Here is a 23,093-nt window from a genome sequence, read left to right on the forward strand (position 1 = left end):
GGGCATCTACTACCAGGGCAGGGGCGGGGAGGCAGTACCACTAAGCCAAAAGATAGATGCTTTCTTCCCTCCCAGGCACCTGAGCAAAGGAAGCTCAGCTCCCCTGAACCCTTAAAGCAAGGATAAGACTGACTGCATGGCCAGAAATTTGGTTTTCATTGTTGACTAAACAGTAGCAACACAGGGTCACATCCATAATCTACTTATAGGTAAGGTGAGAGTATCAGCATGGAGGGGGATGGGAAGGAAGTTTGGGAAAGGAAGAGAAACAGCATTTACAAAAGGGGAAAACAATCATTTTCAGGGTATACATTGCTCTATCCATGGAGCAGTGGTTTTCAGTCTTGACTCAACATTAATTCCCTGGAGAGTTCTTTAAAAAACCCAGTTGCCCACGTCAAACCCCCTTTACCAGTGTGTTTAGTGCCTTCCCCCCTGTCCCCTGCCCGGAAGCCAGCAACTCAAAAGACTTAAGGTTACCCACAGTTCAAAAAGGCATATTGGACTGATACTGAGCAGGGGTGGGCAAGCTATTTTTTTTGTAAAGAACCAGATAGTAAATATTTTCAACTTTATATAATACCATCCTGCTGCATCCACTCAACTCTGTGGATAGCCAGAAAGCCATAGGTAATACCTATGTAAACACATGAGCATGGCTGTGTTCCAATAAAACTTTATTTACAAAAACAGACAGTGGGCCCAATGTGACCCACAGGCTGAAGGTTGCCCACCCCTCACCTAGAAGAGATAGGGAGGCTTTTCTAAATCACTCCTTTAATATCTCCAATTTCCCCCTCCTAACACAAGACCCCCACCTCCCTGCAAATCCATTTATAAAAATTCATGTCAGAATAACCCTGTGGGGTGGGTAGCAAGTAGTTGTAAAGCCAGACTGGCCAGTGGATTTGCAGATTTTTGGAGCTGGGTGAAGGGCACGGGGGATTCATTCCACTCTTCTGTCTACTTTTGTGTATATTTGAACATTTTTCCAAGACAGAAAGTTCAAAAAATAACATTTTTTAAAAAGAGAGGAAAACCTTCTCAGACAGAACCACAAGCTGAAACTAGCGGGAAGTGTGGGGATCCTGTGTCCTGCCCGGGGCTGGGCCTTCAGGAAGCATGTGCAGACGCACCAGCCCAGCGCGCTGTGCAGAGGATACTCACGACCAGTAGAGCAGCATGAGCAGGAAGGGGCAGATGATGAGGGCCTGCAGCACCTGCCAGTCCCGGCACAGGGCGGCTAGCCCGGGCATGAGGAACTGGCCCGCCATAGCCACGAAGCTCGCCACCATCGTAATCATGAACCGTTTTCCAGGGGGGCACAGCTCTATTCCTAGAACACAGAACCAATGAGAGAGAGATGAGTGCCCCGCTCGACAGCCCGAGGAGTCCTGGGTGCACCTGGGCCAGTGCACTGCTCAACCCACCGATGACTGAAATTGTTTTCATCTGCTGCCCACCACAAGTGCCCTATGTGGTGTGCCAGTGTTTTATGGGCACACTGAGGCTCCAACTGGGAAGGGAATCGAGATGGTGGTTCAAGGCCACAGGGCTAGTCGACGACAAAGGGATGCTATAATTCAGAGGAGTTTAGCTCAGAAACCAGGAAACGGTGCTGCCTATGGGACAGATCACCCATTGTTCCCGCTTCCTCTGCTCTCCAGACGTCACTGAGCTTGCTGTCCAGCACGTTCCCCCCTCATGCCCATCCTGTTGCCATTCCTTCCTGTCCATGATGCCGTATCAGGGGCCATCTCGACCTCTAGACAGGATACCAGGCATGTCCATATACTCACTCCCACCCACAGGCACCACCTGCCCCTTCTTCTGCTTCTCACTCCAGGGCTCCTTGAGCAGTCCGAGCTCCAGGCAACCTACTCACACTGTGAGACGGAGGGAGACTGAGTTGAGTCCCAGTTTGTCTATTAAACAAGACAAAAACCAACAATAAGGCTGACTCAGATCATACAGCAATGACCCTACCACAAAGCCCCTTCTCCATGTGGGAGTTCTGTGGGCTACTGCAACACGGTTGAGTCGCGCATCCTTTCTCTGTCCCTATTGGACAACTTCCCCTGGGCAAGGCCCATGTCTAATTCATCTTTGTAGCTCCAAAACCAAAAACAGTATCTATTTTCTACAAATGCCCACTGAATAGAGGGGGACCATGGCCCCTCTTATTTGCAAGAATCTATTCTTTTACTTTGACCTTGAGTCAAAAAGATGATCAGAAAACTTTAATCTGTGGCACCCAAGTGACAACCAATACAGACCTCCTACATGAATCACCATAATGAAAGCCCTAGTAGAAAAAGCAGCTGAGTTTTATATATATATATGTGTGTGTGTGTGTGTGTGTGTGTGTGTGTGTATGTATATATATATTTCCCTACAGAGCATGTATGCTTATTTGCTATTCTCCTGCTATACGCAGTATTCTCTAAAGGTTTCTTGCTTGCTTGCTCGCTCTTTTAAACATAAGGTAAAAAGAAGAGGAAGGAGGAAGAGGGGGAAGAAGAAGAAGAAGAAGGAGGAGGAAGAAGACAGACCCTTCAGAGAGACCACTTTTATGCCTGTGTGTTGGAGGCTGTTCGGACGGTGGGCTTCATGGATCAGCTGTGACGGCTCATCTGCTGGCTGTCTAGAGACCACAGCAGAGGTAGGAGGTCAGAAGGCAATAAGGGAAGCAGACTAGAGACAGAACAGATGAATTATGCTTGGCTACAAGGATATCACCAGCCCTAACAAGGAGAGGGTGCTATGCCCGCCAATTCCTACAGCAGTTCATCTGCTGGAAAAAAATACTAATGCCATCAGAATTTCCATTCCTGCTCAGCCACAAGCAAACAGATCATCATCATAGCTATCAGTGAACAAGAGAGAAACCAGATTTCACTGATGATTGCTTATAAAGAGGCTTCTACCATTTAATTAGGAAAACAAGATTAAATGGCTCACTCCTGGCCATTTGCTGCCATGCTGTTCCTTTTGGTACCATAGGTCAGGTTCACTTAAAAGATCACTACTTAGCAGGGTCCAGATCTGGCATTTCTGCTCTTACAAACAATAAAGAAAACAAGGTCTTTTAAGAAAAGACTAACAGTTGTAGGTCTTGTTTTCATTTATTAAGCACAAGCAGTAAATTGGCTGCTATGGAAACCAGAAATCTACATTAGCCATGGTAAATTCAGTGTTGGAAGCTCGGCATGGGCTGGTATCAGATAAAGAAATTCAGCACTTGGCCTTCCAGGTAGCCTTTAAACAAAGTCAAAGAGATAATGTGGAAATAGCATGATGGTGTCGTATCAATGGTTTACTGGTACAGCAGACATATATATATTGCTTGCTGTTTTTCTCTTCAATACCTCTCTTTAATTTAGTGACATGATACAATGAAAATATCTGCAACTACACTTCTTTTACCGGAGTCCCCCTTTGGGATGTCTAACCCCACATCCTAATCTACACTGATGTGATGTCACACAAGGGATCATGAGGCCACTTCCCAGACCAGGTTCTAGGTTTGCAGATGAGCAGGGAAAATGGTCCCTTGCTGGGCCAGTCTGGCTTCAGTCTCCCCTTGCTGCAAGTGAATTGCTGTGGCTGGCATATCTCTTAGTGTGACTGTCAATATGACAATGATTAAATGGTCATAGTTTTTCTTCCAAAGGTTCTCTCAATCTTCTCCTATACGTAAGTGGTCGGTGTGGCCCCTAACTCTTTGCTGCCTAAACTGTAGTGTGTGAACCTGCTGTGTTGGTATCGCATGTGAGCTTGTTAGAAATGCAGCCTCTTAGGCTCCACCCAGACCCAGAGAATCAGCATCTGCATCTTAATGAGCTCCCCAGACAACTCCTTGAGAAGCACTGGCTCACTGTATTTCTCCCGAACTGTAAGCATGTGTTGCCTGGCAGACACATCTGGGGGAGCTGAAGAAGTGGAATAATTTTCTGACCTCTCCACTCCTTCTGTTTTTGCTAGGAATCCTAGCAGGGCCTTGACTTTATTTCGTCAGGTAGAAAAATGCAGGGCACTCCAGCAGACTTGGTATTTTAGCATTCCTGCCGAGGCGATGGGAAAACACAGTGGCTTGATGGAAGGACACAGGTGTGGCCATCTGCAGTTAACTACCTTTTTTGTCTTGCCTCTCCAGAAAATCTTTCCAAACTGCTTGAATCTAACTACATTCTGAAGGTGGCTATAAAGATGTTTTCGTAAAAGAAAGCAATGATTAAGAAACTGCAGGCACTTGAGGATTGCCATTAATCACAACTTTCTCTGGAAGATGACAAATCAGTTTTTTTGGAAGTGGGAGAGGAAAGAACACATGAGGACATTTAAGCCTCGAGTCCCAGCATCCGTCAGGAGGGACGGGGACTGCAGGTAGATCGTTTTTGCTGGGCTCTGTAAGCAGAAGCATTTGGGGCAGCAGCTCCCACACTCTGAAGATGGTTCCGGCTCCCTGGCCAGGGCCACTGGCCTTGGGCTTGAAAGGCAGGGAATGATGTCCCCAATCCAACTGTCCCTTCAGGGCCTGGCTACTGTGGAGAGTAGATCACTCACGGACAGGCATCCACAGTGCCCGTGGAAGACCCTGGCTGGCAGCTGTGTCCCGGTACTTGCTAGAATCAATCTATTTGCCAGTGGAGCCAAACCCAAATCCTTTGAGTGGATTTTCATTTATGGGCAGAAAGAGTCCCCCTGATTATGTAAAACATTTAAGGGCCACAAGAAAATGTCCTGGGTGATGCAGCAAAGATTCCAACATTGAACTATCTCAAGTGGCCAGTGTGTAGCACTTCCACTGCTGTCGTTACAAGCCTGGACTCTGGAGCCAGAGTGCCCAAGTTCAAATCCTGCTCCTGGTACTTAGAAGCTGCGACCTTGGTTCAGTCAGTTAGGAGTTCTGTGCCTCAGTTTTGTTGTCTGCAAATGGGGTGTTGTGAGCACTAAACAGCATATAGTGCTAGAACGTAAGTGCTATGTGTTATAATCTCATGCATTATTTTTCCAGATTTTGGAATACTTGCATATATATAATGAGATATCTTGGACAAGGGACCCAAGTCTAAACACAAAATTCATTTATGTTTCATATAAATCTTATACTCATAGCCTGAAGGTAATTTTATAAGAGATTTTAAAAAATTTTGTGCATGAAACAATATTTTGACTGTGACCCCTCACATAAGGTCGTGTGTGAAATTTTCTACTTGTGATGTCATTTAGGTGCTCAAAAAATTTCAGGGTTTAGAGCATTTCAGATTTCAGATGTTCTGATTAGGAATACCCAACCTGCATAACAATATAATTATTGCCAAGTTGCTCTTTGCTCTCATTCGACATGGTGAGATCCTGTCTCTAAGAAACAACCAACCAAACATACCATCGTTACTTTTCCCCTAACACCTTAATGAAGAATGCCTACAAGCTACTCTTGGCAACTAGATACACTTTGTCGATGAGCAGAGAAATTACTGAAGGTTGTGAGGATGAAACGGTACGTAGCTGAGACTGAACTGAGGCATTTGGTCAGTGAATCAACACGGACCACGACCAAGTCTGAGCACAGAGGCTGCCCCGAGGCTCTGATAGAAACGTGACATTGTTAGGAGGCCACAGCTCTGGGAGATTTGCTTTTCAGAAGTTGTGAGATTCTTACACATTTTCAGGAGGAAAAGAACATTGTACTTCCCAGGGTAGTCACTTCATGTGAAGGAGGAGGAAGGCCTGAGGGAGTGGGGTGTGGGGGTTTGACGTGTCATGTGGTGGCGGCTGCAGTCGCAGGCATTTGCTCAAACACGAACCCCGGTGCTGCTGGGAGAGGGCTGACTTTGAGGGAGGGGCTTCTAGATAATTTGGGTGGGTCTCATCTCATCTGTTGAAAGCCCTGAACACAGAGCCGAGGCTTCCTTGAGGAGGAAGAAGATTCCACCAGTGGACAGCAGTGCCCGCCCCCGTGCCCTCGAGTCCTGATGGCTGGCCCTCCCGCTGGCCCCTCGTGGATGTCAGCCTAGCCACCCCTCACAGTCGTGTGGGTCAATTCCTTCCAGAAAATCTCGAAATAGATATCTCCTGCTGTTTCCTTCTCTCTGGTTGAACTCTGAGACAGAGGTCAGGGGGTCCTGCACATCACACAGGGTCACATGGGGCCTCCTGCAAAGCCCATCTCCGAAGCCGCACCCCCCTCCCCTCCCCTTCTTACTCCCCACTCTCTCATCCTGTCCCTGCTTCTCTTTCCCGGCCAGCCTGAACCAGGTCCCAGCCTCACAGGGACTGTCTGTCAAAACACCAAGCTCAAGGGACCGTCTGTCAAAACACTGCAGCACCCAGGGAGGAGCCCCAGGGAAAACGCAAAGCTCTGAGCTGTGCTACTGGGCAGGGCTCGGCCCCAGCTCCAGCGGCTAAGGCATCTGCCCACCGACATACCAGGAGTGACCAAAGTTTTAACATTCTCCCCCCACCTCCCTCACCCCCCACAAACACACACACTGATCTCACTGTTTGTTGGATTCAGTAATTATAAATAAATTTTTAAAAACCCTTTGAAGCCAATCTTTAAAAAAAAAAAAAGGGCCCATCCTCCCATAATGCACAAATGAGTAAAACACAGCACTTACTCTTCCTCAAATACGTTTAAGAAACCCTTGAATGCTTGTGACCATAGGGAGAATATACCTTTTCTTGGGATTGCTAAATGCTCCCGGCTTCTCTGAAATGAGAGTACAGGATTTTTCTGGACTGGAGTTGGCTAGGAACAAAGGAATATATTAAGTTGACTGACAATACTTAAGCCAGAGGACAGGAATTCGCAGAATCGTGCCCGCGGAACACAGCGTGCCACGCAGGGCACAGGATGAGGCACCAGCTCTGGCCCAGCGGTGGGGGTTAGATTCCTCCCGGGCTCTGCTGGGCAGTGTGAAGTTACTCAGCAGCTCTGAGCCTCTGTGTCCTTGTATTCAAGGTAGATAACGATCATACCTACCACATAGGGTGGTCATGAGCAAACAACATTCACGAAGCACTCTCGAGTGCACCTGGCTCGTACTGAAGCCACGGAAGCCTTCCGCACAGACACCAGGCCACCCTGCTAAGTGATCAAGCTCTTCCATCTGGGACCTAAACTACACCGTGTTTTAGGTAAAGCTTGGTCAAAATGGACTCAGACAATGCAGTGTGCCAACCCCGCGTGACAGCACTCTTTTCTTTCTGGGCCTCTGCTGTCCAGGGAGGGCTGGCCAGGCTGCTCAGAAAGATAAGTGTCTTGTGGGGAAGGGTCTTTGACCTGCCACAGGCCTGCCACAGGCCATATCTCCCTCTGCAGGGCTTCATTTCAGCCAGAAAGCCATGCGCACACCCCCACTACTCCTCACTAATTTATACATGGAATTCTGAGGAAAGCCACAGAGCCGCAGGGAGCTCTGAGTCGAGCAATAGCAAGGCTCTCGGGAGAGAAGAGCTCCCGATGAGCCCAGCAAGGACGGAGGACCCACTTCCCTGGCACCTTCCACCTCCAAATCCCTTTGTGAGAGAAGCCAGCCCTTGTGACGTCCCAGCTGTGCTGCCCTGGGCACTCTGCAGGCCCAAGGCCACTCTCGGGAAAGGGAGAGTCTGCGCAACTCACCGGCAGAGGGAGGTGAGACGGGCTCAGGAAGGGACAGCGAGTGCCCACACTGCTCAGGCTCCCAAATTAAACACAATTCCTGGAACGGGCCTGCGGAATGAGAAATCCATCCAGAGGCCACTGCCGGATGGCCTGGCCATCCTCTTCCAAGGGCAAGCCTCTGCGAAGGCCGACTGGGCCACTGGGACACGGGGCCTTGGGGATCCCACTGCCCAGCCCAGCCCCAGAACACACAGGATTCAAAGAGGCCACTTCTCCAAACCCGCTGTCCTTACGAGTGGACCACCCCTCTCCTCCCCTCTCCCAACCCTCCTCCATTATCCACTAGACTAGAAGCCCATTTCCACCAGCAGAGGCAAAATGTGGAAAGGAAGGAGGTGCAGCTTTCTCAACAGAGACTGGAGGGCTGGCCATGCTGCCTGCCTCGCTGGGCTTCCTCCAGCCTGGTTCCGGCTCGGCCCTAGGTTGCTGATGTCCACCTGGAGAGTCCTCTGAAGACAGCCCCATCATCCTGGACTGCGCCCCTCCCTGGCAAGGTGGAGAACTGCAGGGAGCTTTCTCGCTGGCCTCACCATCTCCCGGACCACCATGCCAGCCTCTCTCCTCTTCCCTGCACCCTCCCTCCTTCCTGTCGCTCCCCAAGTGGGCCTGGAAGTTCACACCACTCAATAATTACTGCCACAGGCAAGGACGCATGGCCCCCAGAATCCTGGAAAACAGACTTTGGGACATGTGATTGTGGAATTCCTTATTATAGCAGAAGGGCCTGAAATTGCCAGTCATGGAGACCCAAATAGCATTTGAGGGTATGACTGTAAAAGGTTGCTATTACAGCCCGACATCTCCCCTTCCACGTGGAAGACATCCTTTTTCCTCTTAACTCAGGACCTCCCAACCCAAAGGAATGGTCAGAAGAATCTGAAAGAGTAGTTTTCTCCATTTAGAGAAAGAAAAAATTTAAACACCAGAGATATCTTAAGTATTTCTTACAAATCACATTCCAGTGTCTGCCAGACATGTGGACATGGGCATTAAATGCTCAAATGCAGAAATACTGAATTAATTATCAACTGAAGACCTATCATGTCTGCAGTACTAGGTGAACTAACAGCTCTCACTTGCTGAAAGCTAAATGCTTTGGGAGGTCTTTTTCATGCATTCATTTAATCTGCGCAATGACTGCATTATGTAGGTATTTTTTTTAATGCTCATTTTACGTGACAGGACCCTGAAGCTCGGGGTGATTAAGTGACTGGTCCAAGATCCCACAGCTAAGAAATCAACAAGATGGGAGTTGAAGCCAGCTTCCCCTGTATTACCCCACATCTCTGTGGGCAGAAGCTCCTCTGTGCCCCACCAGAATCTAAAGTCCAAGGACGGAAGGGCTTCTTACGTTTTGCCTCCTGCTGCTCGTCAGAGCCTAGGACTGTGTCTGACACATGCCAGAAGCTGAGATAACTGTCGCATGAATAAACGTAAACGTTTTTTCCTCTCTAGTTGTCACTTTACCTGTGCCCCCCAATCAATTATAGTCACCATGGAAGAGATTGGCCAGCGAATCTGTAGAAGCTGGCCTGGCACCCTACATGGGAACTCATCAAAGTCTACATCATGGTTCTACAGGTTCATACGTGGATAATAATTTGAGGAAAATCAACCATAAAACCCAACATGAGCCACAGAGTTCGGTTTCCTTTCAGATTCCTACTACCTTCTGTTTTTTCTTTAAAACTAACATTATAATGACTCAAACGAGAAATAGGGATTTAAATGCTCAGCAACCTCTTCTGTTTAAAAACAAAGACTGATGCTCAGCAGTACGTGCTTACGAATTTAAATTAATGACACTTTTAGTCTCCTAGTACTTAAAAACAGCAGAAAAGGCCAAGAAGAGGAATGACTTCAAATATCAGAATCCCCTCCCAGCCACTGGAATTCTTTCATTTCAGGTCTGTCGTTCATTTTCAAGCTAAGTGAAGGAGCAGAGACGGGACAGAGTGGCTTTAAGGTGGAGAGCAGTTTACCACCCCGGTTTTCCAACAACCAGTTCCAAAGTGACAATTCCCAATCCTCAGTTTTTCTGGTGCTATCCATTCTATGGATCAAAATCACATGCAGTGAGCGACCATGTTTGTATAATTATATCACGCTTTTCAGCAAACGGAAGCCTCACAGGCCTTCAGATTTGAAACCTCTGAGGCATGTGGCCAAATAGACAAGCCCTAAATTACTTCCAGCTCTGTCCCATAACAGCCTGCTCTTAGTTCCCCGGCTGTCGAAGGGCAGGGAAGATTATCTGACTTGTATTTCTCATCATCAGTGCCATCATCAATTGTCATTATTTTATGAGCTTGGCAAGCATCAGGGAATCAAGGGCTGGGTGTATGGTAAACAGAATACATCTCAATACCAGTTCATAGCATCATTACTGTGTAACATCTAGTAATAGTAAATACATTTTACTCTTTGGCATAATACTCCTAAATAGAGAAGAATTATTAGCAACTTAGTCTTTCTAAGTAAGTCTTCCTTTTCTCTTCTTCTCTCATTTCCCCATCTTCTCTTGCATCTGGATTTAAAAACACTTTTCTTTTGAATGTTCATACATTCACAAAGAAGAGAGAACCATGCCATGAATATTTTGGATACTTTGCCCTTGTGGTTCTTCTGCCTTTTTCTCTCTCTTCCCTGTAACATTTTAAATCAGATTCCTGAAATCATGTCATTTTACTTTTAAATACAAATATGTCTCTCCTGAAAAAGACATTTCACATCTAACAAAATTAACAGTAATTCTTTAATATTATTCAATATGTAGTCTGTGTCCAACCTACTCAATTACTTTAAAACAGTCTCTTTACAGTTTTTTTTTTTTTTTTTTAAATCAGGATCCAAACAAGATCCACATATTACATATCTTAATTCTCCTTCAATCTAGAGCAGACCTCCCCCCACCCTCTTTCCCCGTGGCACTTGAAGAAACCGCTGGTTTTATGTGACTTTCCCATGATGTCGTTCACGTTTCCCTTCATGCCCTGTTTTACTCTCTACACTGGAAGTTCCACCTAACGTCTGGTGAGACCCAGGTTCAGGTTTTTGGAAGAGCGTATTGCAGCTGGTGCCTGTGCATCACGGTGCTGCCCTGCAGGAGGTCACCTACTGGGAATGACGCCAGCACTGATCCACGGAGCAAAGTGGCGGTGCCTCAGTCTCGCGTCCTAGAGTTGTTCGCCAACATTTTCCCTAAAGGTTTCATTAGGGAGTGCAAGATGGTGATTTGATTTTCGAATTCCATCCTTCACGGTGCACTGTTTTCACCTTGAATTACTTTGGAAGGAAGAACTTGTATTCAGCAGCAAGGGCCAGCTCTTCGCCCTGAAATATGGTCAGTTTGGACGAGGCAGCACCATAAAATCAGTCACTCTGGGTGATGGATAATTTCACACCACACGTCCCCGTCCAAGGGCTCCCGCTGCACTCAGAGTGAAAGCAAAGTCTTTCACAGTGACCCACGTGATTTCCACCCCGCCACATCCCTCAGACCACATCTCCTGCCCCTCCCCGCCCCATCGCTCCACTTCAGCCACACCGGCCTCCCTGCCGCTCCTCTAACCCAGTGAGCACTTCCCCCTTCTGGGCTGTGCACTCCCTGTCTGTCCTCCCCAGAGAGCTGCATATCTCCCTCCTCCTTTTCTCAGGTCTCTGCCTAAGCACGATCTCGCCCGGAAACTTTGCCCTGACCATGCTATAAAAAATGGTAATCCCTGCCCTCTTGCTTCACCATGTTGTAATCACACAGAGGAGGGTGCCTCCCGGACAGTGGTTTGCAAGTGTGGCCCCAGACCCGCAGCAGCAGCCTCACCTGGGGCCACCATTTCAGAAACACAGAGTCAGGGCCCTTCTCGGTCCTACTGTATCAGAAACTGAGGTTGGGTCCAGCAATCTGTGTCAACAACCTGTGCAGTAATTCTGACACTGGCCCCACTGAAGAACTGCTGCAGTGTACTTTGCAAATGTTAGCCCCCGAATTCTCCTCATAAATGGATGAGGTTGGGAATGGTGACGATGCTGCTTCAGGGAACACCCTTTGAAAAGCAGTGTTCTGAACACTGCAGAGTTTTATACCTCTCAGCCCCGAGATTCCATAATTAATTTTTCCATTATAGCATTAGCTTATTAAAAATAAAACAAAGCAAAGCTGCTTTAGAGCTTATAATGCCTATTGGCCGACTGGCCTTGGGGTAACTGGATGTTGGCTTTTTTTTTTTTTTTGAGATGGAGTTTCATTCTTGTTGTCCAGGCTGGAGTGCAATGGCGTGATCTTGGCTCACTGCAACCTCCGCCTACTGGGTTCAAGCTATTCTTCTGCCTCAGCTTCTCGAGTAGCTAGGATTACAGGCACCTTCCACTGTGCCCAGCTAACTTTTGTATTTTTAGTAAAGATGAGGTTTCACCATGTTGGCCAGGCTGGTCTTGAACTCCTGACCTCAGGTGATCCACCTGCCTCGGCCTCCCAAAGTGCTGGGATTACAGGCCACTGTGCCCAGCCTAGATGTTGGCTTTTTAACCAATAACAGACATGTAACTTTTTTTTTTTTTCCCCAATGAAAAAAAGACTTCTTCCAACACCCAAAGGGCAAGGCAGGCAGAAGCACAAGGAACCTGAAGTTGCAAAGAAATTCAAAATTTCTCAGCCTATTTCAGATGAAAGGAAACTCAGAATACCCACCAGGGTTGGCAGAGTCAAATGCCAGGCAGATAAGGAACGTGTGAAGCCCGCCGGGTGCTGGGGCGGAGCCTGTGGCACATCGCCTGGTGCTTGCCCAGTTTAAAGGCCTTTAAATTCAATTAGAAAACAAAACACTGTCTAGGTCACACAGAACATGAGCAGGGTCAGGGTCTGACTGCACACTGCCAGTCTGCAGCTGCTGATCCTTGTCCAACCTGCTCATTTTATTCAAGGGGAAAATAAGGTCACAGAGTTAGTTGGTAGTAAAAGCAAATTGTGATTTCCACACCAGGGGCTCTCCGGGCCTCTCGCCACCTTGCCTTTGGAGAATACAAGTCCCTAGGATTACTTTTGGATTTTTGTAAAAATGGAGATTACAATAAAAACAAAAGTTGAAGTTGATAGAACATACAGCAGTTAAAATTAGCTTCCTCCTCCTCTACCAAACCAGAAAGTCCTTTCATGTTCTATTCAGCATAATGGCACCAGCTAATGAAACAAAGGTTCAGATCAGGCCAGCAACTGGAAAGGGGTTTTCAAGAAACAGGTCTGTGATTGAGGAAGATACTAGCAGGTGGGAGCAATAAGTGGTCTTCCTCTAAACCAAGCAAAACGGTGCATCCTCTGCAGCGGCGGAGGCTCTGAGACCTTCTAACACCCATGCCGTCTTGCTCTGGTGCCATCTTGTTCTTGGGCCATCTTGTTGTTGACAGAGCTTGTCTCACACAGTGTCTGCCTTTGAATTTCTGCCCCTGTGGACAAGGCCATGAGGACTCTAACACTACAGAACACTGGTTCTCAGCCAAGTCCTGCCCCAGGAATTTAATGCCAGCGTCCTCCCTGAGTCTCAGCCATCTCAGTGGTGAATTCCTCTCGCTCTACGTATCAGGTGGGGACAAAGCCTCAGTGAGCTCTTAGTGAGGCTCTCACATCCCCCGCAGGGGACTCGACAGGGCACAGTGCGTGTATCACACCCATGCCCTGCTGCGTGCACAGCTGGAGCTGGCAGATACGTGCCGAGCTGGGGGCTCTTCTTCCCTAGGGGCTCCATCTCTCCCTCCAGTTCTATAAATTGGTGCAAAAGTAATGGCGGTTTTTGCCATTATTTTTAATGGTAAAAACTGTAATTACTTTTGCACAAAAAAAAAAAACCCCGCAATTATTTTTTCACCAACCTAATTAGATATGAGTTTATAAATGAGCTGACTGAAATCTGGACTCTTCTCCTAGGAGTGGCTGCTGGAAGTTGTAGAAAATGCACACACACAGATTTGCACCTCACCTAACTCAGCAGTTAAGCAAATGTTTCCCAACAAGGTGGGAGGCTGCGAGTCAGAATGTGTGTGTGATCACTCACTTGGGTGGCGGGAAGGAGGAGACAGCACCTCCACACCACGTCCACATTGTTCTCACCTGGACTGCCAGTCACCTCTGACGAGGGCTTTTGCTGCCAAATAGCTCTTCCCTTTAATCCATCTGACACCCTGCTGGCAGGTTACTGCCCCTAAAGCCCAGCTCTGTTCTATTTCAATGGCTAAAAATGCTGTGTCAGTCCAAATTCTGAGCCCACCAACCACGGCCCTCCATGATTTCGTCCCAGGCCTATTCCCCTTCTCACAGGCTGCTCTTCTCACATAGCTCAATGTTCCTGGCAAGCCAGATGGTTGTAAGCCCTACACTGCCAAGCAGCGAGCTCCTTGGAAAGGAAAACCACTCTCTCACCTGTGTCCTTCCTAACATCTAGCATCGTATCCAGCACTTACCAGATGCTAACACTCCCTGAATCAGACCACGGAAATGAGAGAGGCACAACTTCCATGTGGAAATGTATTACCCGAAGTGTTCAGCTAACAAATTGAGTAAATTAAAAAATGACTGTAGTTTTTTTGTTTGTTTGTTTGTTTTGTTTTTGACAAGGTCTCCCTCTGTTACGCAGGCTGGAGTGCACTGGTATGATCACGGTTCACTACAGCCTTGACCTCCTGGGCTCAAACGATCCTCCCACTTCAGCCTCCCGAGTAGCTGAAACTACAGGCACATGCCACCATGCCCGGCTGAGTTTTAAAATTTCTAGAAGAGACAAGGTCTTGCTACATTGCCCAGGCTGGTCTTGAACTCCTGAGCTCAAGCAATCTTCCTACCTCAGCCTCCCAAAGTGCTGGAATTACAGGTGTGAGCCACTGCTCCTGGCAGACTAGCTTTCATTAAGCATATTTACACAAGGGCATGAGTATCCGTCATGAAGGTAGCCTCTGAGGGCTCTGCACTGAACACACATGCACAGAGTTCCTCAGCGCTGCCTCAACCACAGGAGAGCCAGGAGGCCTGTTTGTTGGAGCAAATCTCCAGCCCACCCCACACAGTGGCACTCAGTGACTATGTGTGCCCAAGGCGGAGGTGCCACTTACAGAGCTGCCAATGGGGCCGCTGGGGAGAGTGGTGAGTATTCAGGGAGGCCGTGTAGGTGCCAGGTACTGGGCACAGTGCCTTTTGTCATCTGCACAACAAGCTCTGTGGTAAGTGTTAAAATTCCTTTTTTTTTTTTTTAATCCTGCTTTGTCCCACCCCCAGTGTTAACATTCTTATTTGAAGCTCAGGAAAAACGAACGCATTGACTCCCGTAAACGCAGGTAGTAAAAGGAAAAGCTAGATTTCAAGCCCGGGCTCCTGCAGAGCCCTGGTGGGAAGGTAACAAGAGGCAACAGGGCAAGGACCTGGGCAAGTGTTTCCCGTGTACTATGTGCTCGGGCTCCACAGAGGGCAAGGACAGCCCGGTGTGGCAACAGGCGCACAGAGGCCACAGGCTGGGCTCGGCCTTGGTGATCCACGGGGACTCCCTCAGGTCCTGGGTTTTCAAATTCGTGAAAGGAATGTGGAACAAGATCACAAAGTTGTGAAGGGGCTCAGAGGATGTCACCTTGAAATATGGAAATATGCTACTTTCGCATAAGGCTTATTTTGAGTTGAAGGCAATTGGAGAAAGAGCAGATGCAGGAAAAGCTCTCTACCCACCTTTCTGCTTAGAGGCAGGGCACAAATATCCCTTTGTGAAGCTGTCATCACCCCGAAACTCCCCCCTTCTCCCACAGGAGCAAGAGGAAGTGAGATGACTCATCACTGGGGACACTACCGACTTGAATCTGCATGAACAAACCACACGAAATAGCCCCATCTTCCATCGGGTTTCCCCATATATTTACCTTCCCACAATTTACTGCTCCTAGAAGCCCCCAAGCCTTTTCCTTTGTCTTGTCATTTCACAAATCATATATTGCTTTCTGTTAAAATGGTATATAAGTTCTTAGGCTTAACCATTTCTTTGGGCTTTCATTTCTTCTGTGAGACTCCCCTGCACATGTAAAAATTAAAATATTGACATCAAGTACAAGTATGCCCTTTTCTCCTGTTAATCTGTCTTTATTTTTTATTTTTTGAGGTGGAGTATCACTCTGTCACCCAGGTTGGGGTGCAGTGGTGTGATCTTGGCTCACTGCAACCTCCACCTCCCGGGTTCAAGTGCTTATCCTGCCTCATCCTCCCGAGTAGCTGGGATTTCAGGCGCATGCCACCACGCCCGGGCTAATGTTTGTGTTTTTAGGAGACGGGGTTTCACCATGTTGGCCGGGCTGGTCTTGAACTCCTGCCTGCCTTGGTCTCCCAAAATGCTGGGATTACAGGCGTGAGCCACTGCGCCCAGCCTTAATCTGTCTTTAGTCAGTTTTATTGACAGGGTCCCAGGTTCTAAACCTAAAAGGGTAGAGGAAAACATTTTTTCTTCCCTTAGAGTTGCATCCTTAAAATTGTACCATTTCATAACTATGTGATAATGTTTGTAATAAAAAGAACAATGCTATTAGAGATTTAAAAGCCTATACAGAATTAAGAGTTTAATTATATAAGATGATGTCACCTTTTGGGTTTCTTGCTCTTGTCTGAGAACATTAGCTCTTTCTAATCTAGAACCACTATTCCCTCAACATTGACAAGATGGGGAACGTGGAGCAAGAGAGGTCCAAAGAAGGTGCCCAGGAGGGCCCAACAGAGAAAGTGACCCCTAGGCTGAAGCCTGAACAATTTGGTGGAGGTGCCAGATGAAGAGGGGATGTGTGTGGAAAGCATAGAGCCGCAGAGGGAATAGCAGGGTCAAGGGGAGGGAGGAGCCAGTCATTCCTCAAGTGATGCAATAGCTCTGTGTCTATTACTGCCATTGCAGCTAAAATCCATGTTAGTCTCCTACCAATCAGGATTTCATATCCTTTAAAACTCCTCTCCCAACTTTAATAAAAATTAGAACAGTGTGCTTTCCCCCACCCCCAATCTGATAATCCACCACCAGGCACCCAGGCCTTACATGGAGACAGATGGTGATCTGTCTTCAAAGACTTTGTCAAGCTTTGTTACAAAGCTTTCTGTTTTCTGTTCTTTCCCCAGGTGCAGCTGATTCCCAAGCCCTGGTCCTGTCCCTCCTGGGATGAGAGCCTCAGCTTTCCAATTCATAACGTCAGAGGCACGTGAACCAGAGCAACTCCATCTTAAACAGGAGCTTAGTGAAATGAGGCTGAAACCTACTGGGCTGCATTCCCAGATGGTTAAGGTATTCTAAGTCACAGGATGAGACAGGAGGTCAGCACAAAACGCAGGTCATAAAGACCTTACTGATAAAACAGGTTGCAGTGAAGGAGCCGGCCACAACCCACCAAACAAACCCGAGATGGCCACAAGAGTGACCTCTGGTCGTCCTCACTGCTACACTCCCACCAGCGCCATGACAGTTTACAAATGCCATGGCAACGTCAGGAAGTTACGCTACACATAGGGGAGGCATGAATAATCTACCCCTTGTTTAGCATATCATCAAAAAATAACCATAAAAATGGGCAACCAGCAGCCTTTGGGGCTGCTCTATCTGTGGAGTAGCCATTCTTTTATTCCTTTACTTTCTTAATAAATTTGCTTTTACTTTGCACTGCAGACCTGCCCCACATTCCTTCTTGGGTGAGATCCAAGAATCCTCTCTTGGGGTCTAGATCAGGACCCCTTTCCTGTAACAACAACGGTTGAGGAACATCTGAGCCTCCTTATGTAGACATGTGAAATTAAAAATGTGTCCATGAGAATACACCTTCCCTCCTCTCCTCTCCCCGCAGGGGAGGTGTTTCCTAGCCCAGACAGCGCTCCCACAAAAGCAGTGTTATCCAGGAGGGATGGCCTGGAGAAGGGAGTGGCAAGGGCAAGGGCTTTGAAATTGGTTGGAATTTCCATTTTCCAAGTACCAGCTATATGAATGACATTGAGCAAGAGGCTTAACATACTTCTGGCTCTCTTCTGAAATGGCAAGAGGTACTATCTGGAAGAACTGTTTGTGAGAGTCAAAGAAAGTGATGATATAAGGTAAAACGCCCGGACGACCCATTCTCTCTAGTGCCTTCAAACAGCACATTAGTATAATAATTCAGGGACACAATTAAGCAGCCCTGTGGGCTGGCCTGAGGACCCATGCGTAACCACAACAGAGTCTATGACAAATTCCCCCTTTAGTTCTAGGTAACCATGATATAAATGAACTTTTGTAAACGTTTATAATTCTTGCAAAAGTTGGGAACATTTTGCATAAGAATGGCAACTTGCAAAGTGACCCGATTTCTAACCACAGTATAAGGACCTTTCTAAACGATCCTTTGTGTAAAGGCCAAAAACGATTTTCAAGGTCTCATGTGAAAAAGCAGGAGACAATTGCCGTAGCAAATTTATAAAGTGACAGAGTGCGGCCCTTATGGAAAACAGATGGGACTACTGGGAAAAGGGCAGCCCCGTGACGTGCTGGAGACATGAGAACTGAGAGTCTGCTCCTAGGTACTTGTGGGTTTTGATGGGATCTGTCTGGAAAGAATACGTTTACCGTTTGGGGAAACAGAAACTGGGGCAATACGGGTTTAAGGGAAGGATATTTAAAGGACTCATGTCTTCACGCTTCTGCTCCTTCTTTCAGGTTCAGGTTGAATGAGGAGGGGCTGGTCTCTCACATTACATATAATCTTTGGCATTCCCATCACCAATGCCTGCCGTGGCACCTTCCCCTCCTTTCACAGGGTTGAAGGTGGCCTGCTGTGAAGTCAGGGGTCACAGGGCTCCTGTGAGCTCCTGGCTCTGAAGGAAACACATTCGGAACACAGCATTTAACAGAGAGAAACACTCACTCCCCACACAGACGTTGTCGAGAGGCTGGCCCGAGTCACAGATGACCTCAGAAGCTGTTTCGAGGTTCAGTGGAAAGCGGGTTTCTCAGAAAGCCCTCCCTCGGATCAAGTGGAGAGGAAAAATGTTACATATGAAGGATTGACATGTTAAAAAAAAGTTATGCCATTGAAGCAGACTTTTGGTTGTAGTTGTTCAAAAGACTTTGTTCCAAAAGCTAACTTTTATACAGCGCAAGAGGCTGTTTCAAGGTGAGGTTTAGAGGACACACCTGAAACTTTTTAGAATGGCAGATGTCAGACCTCACCGGAAAACTCCGAGGTGGACGGGTTTTGTTCTCTCTCTCCCTCTCTTCTTCCAACTCCTTGGGTCCCGAACATGAAAACCCAGAAAAAAATCACAGTATTACTCTACTTAGGATGTGACTCTGCAGTCACTGGTTAATCACCGCGCCAGGGTTAGGTGGCATTCAAATGGAAATGCTGTGATTACCAAACCGTCTCAGACTTCTGGGGGAAAGTGTTCAGCCAGCACTTCTGATTCACGCTGGGCTGCCTTTGACAGAGTTGGCAGAAGAGAAAAGCAGCAAAGGAGAAGAAACCACACGCACAGTTCATTTGTCATCTGTTGTGACCAAAGCTTCCCTGTCAAGCGACGGGGGTGGGACGGGGGAGCGCAGGAAGCAGAACACAAGCTGGGAATAAAATTTCAGGCCGGGGCCATCCTTTCCATGCCTGTAAATCCTTTAAAAGAAAAGTTAACGGATTTTTAAAAATCATACAACTTAAATCTTCTTGTACTTCTTTCATTTCCTAAACAAATCCTAGGGCCCAAGTGATTATCTATATTTCGATTCTTGGATAGAGGAAGAAATCTGTTCAGTATCATTGAGAAGATAATCCCGGGCCGGGCATGGTGGCTCAAGCCTGTAATCCCAGCACTTTGGGAGGCTGAGACAGGTGGATCATGAGGTCGGGAGATCGAGACCATCCTAGCTAACACGGTGAAACTCCGTCTCTACTAAAAAAAAAAAATACAAAAAAAACTAGCGGGGCATGGTGGCGGGCGCCTGTAGTCCCAGCTACTCGGAAGGCTGAGGCAGGAGAATGGCGTGAACCCAGGAGGCGGAGCTTGCAGTGAGCTGAGATCCGGCCACTGCACTCCAGCCTGGGCGACAGAGCCAGACTCCATCTCAAAAAAGAAAAAAATAAAAATAAAAATAAATAAATAAATAAGAAGATAATCCCGGTTCAGCAGCACCTCAACTAGCATTTTGTTCTTCTAGGGACGTACCACGGGTTTAAATTTTAGGTGTGTCTGCGTGAAAATGAAAACTTCTTTTCAGTTACCATTTTGTTTCAAGATGGAAGCCTGAATCTGAAATCCAGCCCCATGTGGTTTGCTGTTTTAAGACTATGTGTCTCTTTAACATAATTCTCTTTCAAAAAGTCATTGGCCAACAAATTGAGATAAAACAAAATTTAATGAAATACCTTACTTCATTTAGGCAACCGAATACTGAAATTTGAAATTCATAATGAAGTACAGCCCCAGAAACTATGGAAGTGAGGCCACCTGGGCTCACGGCTCACCTCCTTTGAAACACACACACACACACACCTTTTTCTCTTCCAATCTGCAGAGGTCCCTGAAATCAGTGCTTCTCCACATGGGGCTTCCTTGGCCTACAGTATCAGAGTCCCCTGAGGCCCTGAGCCCAGATTCCCAGAAACAGATGTTTTCCAGATGGAGCCCAGGAAGCCAGTCGATGGGGGGCCCAGGAGATTCAAACCTTGAGGAACTTTTGCCATCATATGTCAGCAAAACTGCTGGAATTTTTCATCTGCCTGAAACTGCCATCACACAAATAGCATCTTCACGTTAGTGTTGGGGAGGAAAACCTTTTCCTCCACCCTCTTAGGGTCAGTGCTTTGGGGCCTGTGAATTAAACTGACAAAAGACAGGTTGGCAAGAGAAAAGACAAAGTTTATTCACATACATATATCCGCAGGGGCGTGCCAAAAATGGCTCAGAGAAGAGGTTGGAATCTGGGGCTTTATATACCATCCTAATGCAGGGAGGGGCTTCGGATTTCAAGAGACAGTACATAGTGGGAAATGACTGAGAAATACACGGAGAAATAACATAAGGGAAGGTTTGTTTTAGCAAGGTGTGTTCATGCAATTTCTCATCCTGCACCAACTTCTCATCTTTGCCTCTGTTGGGAGAAATCTCCCTTAAAGGGGGTTTATGACAGTTGAATTCTTTGGGAAAACTCTGTTTCCAGGTAGATGGGGGAGTTCCGACAAACCCTTGTCCTGCATCTGATGGTTCTCAAATGCTGTCAGCTCAAAATAGTCCTTACGGCCAGTGGCATATTCTGAACCATTTCAGCAGCAAACAGAGTCACTGCATTTCCACATCTATTCCTAACCACACTCTTGCCATGTAAACAAGTGCTAATCCCATTTAACAGGGAGGACCCAAGAGGTTAGTTACCAAATAGGCCTTAGGTCATATGGTTTATAGTATCCAGGACTTGAATTCAGATCTTCGGATTTTAAACACCAGATTTATCCTTTAAGAGCAAAGAAAACATCCCCAGGCCCGGCAAATACACACACACACACACACACACACACAAATATCCTCATCATTCAGACATAATATCCTCCTTTTAGACATCTTTTTTTTCAATAAGACTAGCACAATTTATCACCATGACCATTAATGAGAGTGGCCCTTAACAAGCCAAGCTTATCAATGAGGGCTGTCTCCCATGTTTGTCGAGACGTAATTAAATACTCAGCAACCAGCCAAAGACCCTAGGTTGCTCTTGAATTGTCCATCTGCTTCCAAACATAATGACGGTGATTGATGACCTTGGGGAGTCGGCTGTATTTAAACCTAGAGAAGAGCTAATCACTGTCAAACATTGGTGCCGACCAGAGAGCAGCCCTTAAATACATATACACAAGAAGGAAAAAAAAATGTTTCATTTGGGAAAGATAAGACAGAAGGCACAGGATGGCAGAAGAAGGAACTTACATTCTATAAATACTGAGAATATTTTCTCGAGTAAATTTTAGACTTGATTCACTTATTCCTAAGTTAGAAAATATTTTCAGAGGATTTTTGCTAAGGGGAATGGTAGACAAATTAGAATCTACTGTCCAGTCTCTGACAGCACTGGGGAATGCCTTGGTTTCTGTGGTTTTTTCTTCCAGAACTGCATTGTCCAATACAGTGGTCACATATGGCTATTTAAACTTAAATTAATTAAAAGTAGGTACAAGTAAACCTTCAGTTCTTCAGTTGCACTGGCCACACTTCAAGTGTTCTGTTGGACAGCACTGATCTAGAATCTGATGTTAACGTGTCAAAATGAAAACATCTTCCTAGCATTCTCAATGACATGTAAGTAAGAAGGAGGGGAAAATCAAACTTAAATTAAAATAAAAAAAGTAATATTTCACATATACGGAAAAAGCATAAGAAATAATAGAGAATACTTGTGTACCCAAAACAGCTTGGCCAAATCTCTACATGTGCCATATTCTCCTCCCCTCTTTCCTTCCCCTTTTCTAGCAGAAGCTCTACTGGACCCCTTTGATGAGTCTAAAGGGCTCTACTGAAAAGTTCAAAGGACACAGGCGATAGTGTCTGACATGACCATGTGGTTAAGAATCTGGGCTCTGGAGCTGAACAGCCTGGGTCCTAAGTTTTCTGGAAAACTAGAAGCCATTCTAAAATGTTTGGGATTTCATTGAAGGTTAAAGTGAAACGAATTTGCACACACAGAGTGATGCATAAAGATCCTTTTTCTGGAGGTAGAAATGAACAGCGTGTCTTGAAAGAACCAATTCCAAACTTTAAGCATATTGAAATACGTAAGCGTTAGGCAACCACGAACTCCTTCAGTATCACATTTTGGTCCTTATAATTTTAGAAGGAAGCTTCTTGCAAACTATCCACCTGCTGCCTCCTTAGAATGGGGTAAAGGTGCTTCTGGAGCTAAAAGCAAACACAGGAGAAAACTCATTCCTTGGCAGCACTGGCAGCCTGGGCTGAGGAAACCATCTTCCTAGTCTTGGTGAATTGTTCAAGAAATTTTAAGTATCGGGAAACAAGTGGACTCCTCGCTGAGCAAACTTCCTTTATACAAAGAAAATGGTATCCAGTACTTAACTAGACAAAAGACTTATGGCTAAGACTGTAATAAATATGTGCCTATGTCCGAATGCAAAGAACAATTGGCTTTGTCAGAATTCTTCATTTTCTTTTATCTTAGTGTTACTTCCACTACGTTCTCAAATTCAGTAGACTCCTGGCATCAGCATCCAGGGGATTAGCACACAGAGGTGTTTCAATGGGGACCGAGGTTCATTCAAATGACTGAGAAACGAAAGACACATGTTGGAGTCTTGTATAGTCCATCTCCAGTCAACTTAAGAAAACAACTTCTTAGAGGGAAAGCACTCACTTTTAAGTTATAAAGAAAGCACCAGTAGTTTATATTTTTTTTCTTTTCTTTCTTTCTTT

General features: G+C 46.4%; 1 protein-coding gene across 1 annotated transcript in view; it reads right to left on the reverse strand.

Moving 5' to 3' along the window:
* Positions 1–23,093, reverse strand: part of SLC22A23 (solute carrier family 22, member 23) — a gene marked incomplete at its 5' end in the record, with an annotated part of 195,762 nt that overhangs the window by 50,988 nt on the left and 121,681 nt on the right. The window contains one exon of the mRNA XM_011984610.1: positions 1,168–1,336. Within this exon, the coding sequence (XP_011840000.1) occupies positions 1,168–1,336 (169 nt within the window). The remainder of the gene's footprint in view (positions 1–1,167; positions 1,337–23,093) is intronic.

Source organism: Mandrillus leucophaeus, unplaced genomic scaffold (assembly GCF_000951045.1).
Source record: "Mandrillus leucophaeus isolate KB7577 unplaced genomic scaffold, Mleu.le_1.0 Scaffold27, whole genome shotgun sequence".
In the NCBI taxonomy this organism is placed as follows: Eukaryota; Metazoa; Chordata; class Mammalia; order Primates; family Cercopithecidae; genus Mandrillus; species Mandrillus leucophaeus.